At 38.8% G+C, this 9,316-nt stretch overlaps 1 protein-coding gene across 1 annotated transcript; it reads left to right on the plus strand.

Annotated features, from left to right (window-relative positions):
- Positions 1-2,582: 2,582 nt before the first annotated feature.
- Positions 2,583-8,264, plus strand: LOC115787979 (sodium-dependent neutral amino acid transporter B(0)AT1-like). The gene is made up of 12 exons (XM_030740807.1): positions 2,583-2,920; positions 3,716-3,856; positions 4,337-4,474; positions 4,573-4,754; positions 4,845-4,955; positions 5,696-5,808; positions 5,890-6,018; positions 6,130-6,286; positions 6,402-6,606; positions 6,691-6,850; positions 7,475-7,637; positions 7,766-8,264. The coding sequence occupies exons 1-12, from the start codon at positions 2,722-2,724 to the stop codon at positions 7,973-7,975; spliced, it is 1,908 nt and encodes a 635-aa protein (XP_030596667.1). The 5' UTR covers positions 2,583-2,721; the 3' UTR covers positions 7,976-8,264.
- The last annotated feature ends 1,052 nt before the right edge of the window (positions 8,265-9,316 follow it).

Genomic DNA, 9,316 nt, shown 5'->3' on the forward strand with positions numbered 1-9,316 from the left:
CACTAAGTTGGCAACACTGGCCGCCGGAGTTGCCAAAAACTGATTGCAGTGACAGGAATGTTCTTTATGACTCAAAATGAATTAATATAATTCATTAGAGATAATGTTTGACATATGCTTGACAGATTATAGGTCAAAAAGTCATTTACAACAATATAAATACCAACAATAATTTTTTTGGGCAAATAAAATCAGCCGACAATCACTTTTTGGCACAAGACCGGCCACCAATCACCAGATTACGCACAAATGTGCAGGCCAGCATAGACGAAAATACACCAGGAACATATAGGATTAATGTGCATGTGTCCGGCAGCTTTGGTTGCTTTCCACAGCTGCTGCGCCGCACTCGCAGCTTGTTCCTGTCTAATATTGTCAGTAGAGTATTTCTGTGAATCAATGATGGCCTATTTTAGAGAATTCAATGAGGCCTTTGAATTAATCTGCCAGACCGGTGGCAGACCACAATAGTGCAGTGGTGTAGAGAGGATGCCTCAGGCATTGGCGGTCAGGCGGCAGTTCTGACCGACATTTTCTAACTATTTGAAAATTGTACATTGAACATGTTGAGCAACGTCATGTGTTTCAAACTTTATGAACTGGTTCATGACAACCTGGCTCATGATGACTTGCTCTACCGCCTAAGCCACAGCCACCGCTTATGTCATATGTGGTCATATAACCGCAAACCTTAAAAAGTATATATAAGTCCTTAATTTTGAAATTGAGCACTGAAAAGGCACTGAACCCTGGAAGGAGGTATCTATTCAGGAAGAAAAATTGCGATTTTAGTAAAATATAATATTATTAAAAAGGTCCCCAAGATGCAAAGGGTGGAAGAATCAGGATAAGCTCCTATTACACTTATCCAAGTGTGACTTCTTCCAAATATAAACTTATTGTACCTCCACAAGGATACCCAGTACGAACAGTAAAAGCATTTTACACTAGTAAGGGTAACATGTTGATTTCACATGTACTTTTAGATAATAAGCTTGGATTATTCAATCTGATAGGCAGTTTGATTATAAAATAACATTAAATGAATTTCGTAGCTACTGCTACAGAAGGGGAGTGAGCATAAAAGGAGTAACTTTTTGGAAGTGGCAGGTAATTTCAAGTGAGGCATTTCAAACAGGTCAGCAAATGTTAGCAAGACACACACTGTTGCCTTACAGTCTGGCACACAAACTAGGCTAGCCACAGTTGCTGTAGTTGCAGTTTCCAAGTAGAAAAAAAAGTGTGATAAATTCACTCTCAGAGATGGAGAAAGACGTAAGACAGAGAAGTCAAGAGGTTTTGTTCTAAGGTAAGAACTGCTGAGCAAGTGACATTTTATAAAGTGGACATTCAGCACTTGCATGTAATACCTTAACCCATGCTATATTTTATTAATCAGACAGTGGATCTGTACAAGATGTGTTGCTTAAGTTATCTGGTTATTTCATACTGTGGAATGTCTTTTAAAATAAATTACATGATAATAATTTCATGTTATTCAAAAGTTAGTTAATGGACACAAGTGCAGGCTAATCTGGGACCATTGTATTGTTGTACAGTTTACAGTGATGGACTGTGGTGTGCATGGTCATTATTAGGGTTGACACAAGCCACTGAAAAAAATCTGAGTTGAGATTTATGGGAGAATTTTGCAGCAGCAAAAATTATGACAGAAGTATAACTTCCAGGGGGAAAAGCTTTAAAACCTTATTTGTGGGAAGAGTCATCAGACTTTTAAATCTTTTTAATCAGATTTGACGGGATATTTTGTACATCCAGTTTTCATATCCTGTTGACACCTGAAATTAAAGTTAATGCTTCCAAATAAGTCACAAGAAGAAGTAATGAATTTAAGCTGATAATGTTCTTCAGTTACACTTTCCAAACCTCACCTTTCTACTGGCTTTATACTGGTTAGAGTCACTGCCCTCATGGCCATGACTGCCAGAGATTCATACTAGAAATGCGCCACTCTGTAAAGGTTGATGCAAGTCTTTAATTGGTTAATTATTGCATTAGAAAGGAACACTGATAAGGTTTAAAGGAACTCTCAATGACCTGACAGGAACACTGTGAGGGAAACATACCATAAACTTTAAAAAAAAAATCACTTCCTCAACTCTGTGACATTTTTATAAATACTTTAATGATGATCAATTTAAAAACATGGAGCAAATGTGCCTTTCTCGAACAAATAATAGTAGAAAAAAAATAAGCCAAAGGATCTGTCAAGGACCATAAAAAAGCAGTAGAAGATAGTAGAGATATACTATTTGTATTTCATTATTTCCTTGATAAGAATTCACAAACTGATTAATACAAAAACTCAGCCTGTTTGGTGGCAACATCTCATGTAATGGATTAACCACTAAGAACAAGGTTGCACCTTTTTCCACTTATAGTTGCTGATATCACATAATACGACACGGGCTGAGATGAGCAACTGATAACCACGGGTTAGGTGCAACAGGTCACAGTAAATACCTCAGTATCCCTCACCTGGACACACAGTAGGGCTCAAGGACTCAGAGAAAGAGGGAGGGAGAGAGACAGTCCACAGAGACTCAGGAACTAACTGCACAGAGGAGGTTAATTTCTGAAAGCCCTCCGCTGCTTAAAGGTTTACAAAAGTAGCTGAAGTAAAAACGTCTTATCAAAGATCGACTCAGAAGCTACAATTTCCAATTTTTTTTAGACCAGGGAAGTTTACAACAAGCAGCCATGAAGCTGAAGTTACCAAACCCAGGACTGGATGACCGAATCCCATCCCATGAAGATTTGGAAAGAATAGAAACTGAGGAGGCTGGGGACAGGCCCAAATGGGACAACAAAGCCCAGTATCTCCTCACCTGCGTGGGCTTCTGTGTGGGGCTTGGTAATGTCTGGAGGTTTCCGTACCTGTGTCAAAGCCACGGAGGAGGTATGCAGGGACGTCTGGGGCTGTAGATGTGAAAGATATGGGACTATAGACTAGGTGTCGCAAAAGGAAAGATCAGTGTATCTACTTAGTTTCTACTAACAAAATACTAACACTCTGGATTTTAGTGGATACACATAAATTATCCCTGTTTAGGGAATGCTTCTGGGGAAAGGTACAACCATGAGATTATAAGAAGTGTGCAGATACAATGCTTGACAAATTTATTAGACAACTGTGGTCTGGCATCTTAATCAAAAGGTTATCATCATCTTTATTATTTTTTTCTGCTAAATTTGAAAATTTATGCATAACAATTACTAGTGCTGTTAATTTAGGGCAGTTGTGGCATAAACCTTACACTGGTTGGTGGTCTAATACATTTCTTAAGCACTGCACTTTGTGTCAACACAGAGAGACCGACAGTAGCAATTTATTGGTAGTTTATGATTTATGGAAATGGCCATTTTATTTAACCTGAGACTTAATTTATTGTTGGATATGTACATACTGCCTAGACCTTTGCCCAGTGTTAATAACCAGGCACATTTCTATTTGGTGAAACTAAAAATCTTTGATATTCATTGTTCAGATTATGGAAAAGCAAATGTGTGTTTATATAGGTGCTAGTGTAGGTAATAAAACAGCTTTTCACAGGTGACATGAGTGTCTTTATGACAACACTTGTGTGAATTATGTCAAACCCTCAATGTTTAGTTTCCGTTGTCAAAAAGTGTCTGAAAAAGTGAATCACACCACATTGCTAGATTATTATAAATATGAATGGTGTCTTTTTAGGTGCGTTTATGATCCCGTTTCTTATCCTGCTGGTTCTGGAGGGAATCCCGCTGCTGCACTTAGAGTTTGCCATCGGTCAGCGTCTGAGAAAAGGCAGCGTGGGAGTGTGGAGAGCAATCAATCCTTACCTGACCGGAGTTGGTGTGTACAAAAAAGCATGCACGTGTGTGTGTGTGTGCACGTGTTTGTCTATGTTAGCAAAATGGCTCCACAGACAGCAAATAAGTTGGCACTCTGATAATGGCTGAATATGTGATATATTAACATGAAATTATTTGCTGACATTTGGGGATGAAACCGGATGGTTCTGGTGATCCTCCGTGGGGTTCACTTTTGCAGCAACAGTTACCGAATCGAGTGCTATAGACTTTAGTGCAAAATATAGAATCATTCTCACTCATTTAGAAACAAATGCAGTCACTTTGGGGATCACATAAATTTACGCTGGAAACCTGCCAACATGTACGACATGTGTTTCAGCCACACTTTGTGTTTGGCACTACGATGGCTAATTTTTACCATGCTGTCATAATAAACTAAAATAGTGAACATGGCAAACATTTGGAGAGGATGGTTGTTGTCATTGTGTTTCTACTTTTTTTTCCCCCCACTCTTTTACAGGTATTGCATCGTTACTTGTCTCATTTTTGGTGGGTTTGTATTACAACACCATCATGGCCTGGATCATGTGGTATCTGTTCAACTCCTTTCAAGATCCTCTGCCTTGGAGCCAATGCCCCCTCAATGCTAACAGGACAGGTGTGCCTTCATTTAGCAAGAGTACTAAGGATCATTATGCAGTGCATTGCGTGTGGGACTGCTGCCATCGAGTTGTTTTGTTTACCTGTTGATTGCAGGTTTAGTGGAGGAGTGTGCACGGAGCACCACTGTTGACTACTTCTGGTACAGGGAGACTCTGAACACTTCAGAATCTATCGATGATGCTGGAGGCTTGCAGTGGTGGATCGTGCTAGCCCTGGTAGCTGCCTGGACTCTGGTGTATGTGTGCTGCATTCGGGGCATCGAGACTACTGGCAAGGTCTGAAAGTTACATTGTGTCTAAGAAAAGGGAGTGACCTTCACATGTAGGTTTGCTAAAATATACTTGTCTCATTCCTTCATTTTTCAGGCTGTCTACATCACTTCCACTCTCCCATATTTTGTCCTCACAATCTTCCTCGTCAGAGGACTGACTCTCAAAGGCTCTACAGAGGGAATCAAGTTCCTCTTTATTCCAGATGTAAGAATTCAGTGATTCACATGTTGAAGAATGAGAAGGGATAAGATTATCGCATGAACATAGTTTTAAATCTTCTGGTGAAAATTGTTCTTTAACTTCAGAGAAAGAACCTGCTGGTTCTTCATGGTTCCACTCTTTACGCTTCACTTAGCTAGATCACTGTTGCCAACTCCTCAGTAAGGAAAGTAGCTATTGGCTGTCCTAAAAGTCGCTAGAAGTCGCTATATTACATCATTACCCAATTTGCATGATTGGTCATTTGCATGTAGTTGTAATAGATGCTGTAAGAGAGAGGAATAACATCTTTGGAGAGACAAAAAGTGAGGAAAAAAATTGTTAAATCTAGCGACAATGTCGCTGATTAGGCAACAATGAGCGAGATGGCTGCAACCTGATATTTACTGCACAAGTAATATTTGGCTATATAACTCTTAGAAAGTGTATTTCCACAACCACAAAGCTATTTCTTTAAGCCATTACATTTGCTGTTTTAAGTCACCCAGCCCAGAAACATGAGTACAATAAAGCTTTATCACAGGACTGATAAAAGCTGATACTGAAAGTTGAAACACAGCGTAGTCAGTAAAGCAAATTCTGATATATAAGGGATGCAGATAGGTACTTTAGAACACCCCTCGACCTTGTTGCATTGTGTGCCCTGGTGTGTAATAACAATAGTCACTGAGGCAAGTGTCAGTTTTAAATCTCATTAAGGATATGTATCTTTGGATTCTCCGTAGGTGAATGAGTTAATAAAACCACAGACTTGGTTGGATGCTGGAGCTCAGGTTTTCTACTCCTTCTCCCTGGCTTTTGGAGGCCTCATCTCTTTCTCCAGTTACAACTCTGTTCAGTGAGTGAATGTTTTGATTGCACAGTCATAAAGGAACGCATTGTCCTCCTCACACCACATTCCTTCAAAATATCCTTGTAGCAACAACTGTGAGCAAGATGCCGTTCTCATCTCCATCATCAATGGCTGCACTTCAGTGTATTCTGCAACGGTTATCTACTCCATCATCGGTTTCAGGGCAACACAGAAATTTGATGAATGCCAGGGAAAGTGAGTCCCATTTTTCCCAAATAAGATTCTACAATGAAACAAATAGATTGAGATTTATTTGCATCGGAGTGGACTTATATGAGTTTTTTTTGTTGTTGTTAATTTTTGCAGTAACATCCTGACGCTCATAAATGCCTTTGACTACCCTGAAAACTCCATCACAACAAGCAACTATGATGAAGTCCTGACCCACCTCAATCAGACAAATCCAGACATCATCCAAGAATTGAGTTTAGTGACCTGTGACATGCAGAGTCTCCTCAGTCAGGTGAGTAGAAGTGCAATAACCTGTTACTTTGATGATAATTTTTTCTAGTTTAAGTGTCACAAAAATAATTCAACATGGGTTCAGAACTTGACTTATATGGTCTCTACGTCTTCAGGGTGTAGAGGGAACAGGTTTGGCCTTCATTGTGTTCACAGAGGCCATCATCAAGATGCCCGTTTCGCCTCTCTGGTCAGTGCTTTTCTTCGCCATGCTCTTCTGTCTCGGCCTTTCGACTATGTTTGGGAACATTGAGGGAGTGGTGGCTCCTCTGCAAGACCTTAAAGTTCTTCCCCAATCTTGGCCCAAAGAAGTTTTCTGTGGTAAGTTTCTCATATGGAGAACATTTTTACACTCACCTGAGAAACTGATTCTGATTGTAACCACCTGCTTGTGTTCTTCTTCAGGTCTGACTTGCTTAATATCCCTCCTTCTTGGGCTCATATTCGCCCTGCGCTCTGGGAACTACTGGGTAGCTCTTTTTGACAACTTTGCAGGCTCAATCCCTCTCCTAGTCATCGGATTCTGTGAAATGTTTGCTGTTATATACATCTATGGAGTTGATCGGTAAGTCTGTCCATCATGAGCTGATCATTGAGTCAGTTTTCAAAGTAATGGCTTTCTAGCAACTTTAGCAAACATCAGACCAGCTAAACATGTTCATGTTTGTAATTATAGTGACATTTACTTTCCTGTTATTGTCATATTAATCAGAACCACTCAGTGTTGGTATCAGATATTCAATGAGGCAAACAATAATTCTTGCTAGAGTTCAACCAAAGTGACCTTGGAGCAGAGATAATGTAACACATTCATAACAGGAGAGATAAGAAGTGTCTTGTAATGCAGCAACCCTATGGTGAGGAATGTGGAAAATGTACTAAAAAGTCTAATTATTTATAACAATTATGAAATGAGTAGAAGTAATTTATAATTCTAATTTATAAAATATAGAAAATGTGAAAAAGGTGGTATTATATATTTTTAATGTTTTAAATTTGGACACAAAGTTAGCTTAGAGAACAGTAACAGACTAGAGTCTGCTTTGGTATCAGCCTGCCAGGCAAACAGCGACACGATGCTTTATTTACTCTAACTAATAAAATGCACAAGGTCGCCTTTTATTGATGTTTTTTTTTTCCTTACACGTGCTCAGTTACATTATGTCTCCCTCTTATTACTTCTGAACAGGTTCAACAAGGATATCGAGTTTATGATTGGCCACAAGCCCAACATTTTCTGGCAGGCAACGTGGAGAGTGATTAGCCCACTCATTATGGTCTTCATCCTAATTTTCTACTTTGTTACCCAAGTCACCAAGAAGTTCACCTTTCTGGCATGGGACCAGGAGGCGGTAAGTGTGGTCTTCACAGTAGTTTTCAAGAAACACATTTTTGCATACAGTAACTGCAGGTTACAAAGATGTAATATGATGTTCCGTGTTTAAGACAATTGCAACATTTTCACTGACTCTGATTACAGCCGAACTTTCCCGTCCTCGACCCGCGTCAGTATCCCTCCTGGATCTACGTCATCATCTTTATCCTAGCTGGAATTCCCAGTTTGTCCATCCCCATTTTTGCCATCTACAAATTTTTCCAGAGGAAATGCTGCAAACGGAAGAGCTACAAAGAAGACTCAGTGGACTCTATCTCTGCCAAAATAAAAATGAATGGCAAAGCAATGTTTTAGATAGATCTTGCCTTGATTGTGTAATGTGACTGATAAGTACTATCTTTTATTACTCTGTACTATGCACAACTTTGTGACTGCTGACTATTATCTTTGAAAAACAGAGTTAAATTTATAAGTTGTTAGTTTCTGTCTGTGTGCACTTTAGGAGATTATTCATTATAGGGCCACAGTACACCGGACAGCTTGGCAGAGGGAAATGTTCATAAAATATGCTTACACGTGTCTAAAGCTCAATAATTAACATGTTCTCAGATTTCCTTTGTCTGGAGTGCACAAAGAAACAAAACATGGCCGAGCCTGTCTGACACTTTTTCCGCAGTAGTAGTAATGTTGAGCAGTGGTTGTAGCTTCATATAGCTCAGAGATATGAAAGTATATATATTATATATTATTATAATGATATATTATATATATATATATATCATTCCTTTTGTTCTTTATAAGAAAAAGATGAGCCTGTTTCTGAATATCTAACTATTCTTTCGATATTGTAAGGCTACTGCACGTACATGTCTAATACAGACGATGGACTAATTAAGGGAAAATTCCTGACCATTGATCCCTGGAGTGACAGCTTTGTTTTGCAGTCAGTAAATCTTTAAGAAGAATGGTTTTCATTCCTTCAGTGGAGTTTCAAAAACTTACAATCAATGCAAAGGCGCACCAAAGTCGTTTTGGTGCCACAGAGCAACCCAACATATTACTAAGATACTTTATGTTGCATTTTCCTTTAACTTGCCAAGTGTCTCTATATAAATAAGGTTTTAATTTAATATTTTGTAAATAATCCTTGGCTTAAGTAAGCTTTTTACACACTGTAACAATATCTTGTTTTTTTTTAAGCTAAAAAAAGAGTATGGGCCTCTGGGTTTTTTAGCCCTCTTTTGTGTTTTTGGTCCTTAATGGCAGACTGTTGTAAACTTCTTACTTTTGATGTACTGTTCCAAGACAAGGTTTGCGAAACCTTTGGAATGATCAGGATTTCTGCACTGGTCTTTACATGAGTCACAAATATCGAGAAACAATCTGACTGAACTCGTACAAACAACTGAGTTTGTATGTCATTCTTTGAACACACTGATCACTCACTGGCAAGACTGCAAAAAGAAAATAATAATAATTAAGTGATCTACTGAATTAAGTAACTCTTCAATGGGAAAAGTGTCCATGAGATGTTTTCAGGAGCTGCTCATGAGATTTGTACAATGAGAAGGAGGAATTTTATTCAGTGTGTTTCAGTTCACCAGTAATTCTGGGACGTTTTGAACAACCCTCTTCATGTCATGCCACAGTTTATTGGTTCTATTAAAATCACAACAAAACACGAGTTCTCTTCTT

Source organism: Archocentrus centrarchus, chromosome 11, assembly GCF_007364275.1.
Source record: "Archocentrus centrarchus isolate MPI-CPG fArcCen1 chromosome 11, fArcCen1, whole genome shotgun sequence".
In the NCBI taxonomy this organism is placed as follows: Eukaryota; Metazoa; Chordata; class Actinopteri; order Cichliformes; family Cichlidae; genus Archocentrus; species Archocentrus centrarchus.

What these genes read in the sequence shown, in the direction of transcription:
- LOC115787979 (XM_030740807.1), top strand. Translation starts at nt 2,722, where the DNA reads ATGAAGCTGAAGTTACCAAACCCAGGACTGGATGACCGAATCCCATCC. An exon ending in TCCTTACCTGACCGGAGTTG is followed by an intron (nt 3,857 to 4,336) that starts GTGTGTACAAAA and finishes ACTCTTTTACAG; the next exon opens with GTATTGCATCGTTACTTGTC. An exon ending in GCATCGAGACTACTGGCAAG is followed by an intron (nt 4,755 to 4,844) that starts GTCTGAAAGTTA and finishes TTCATTTTTCAG; the next exon opens with GCTGTCTACATCACTTCCAC.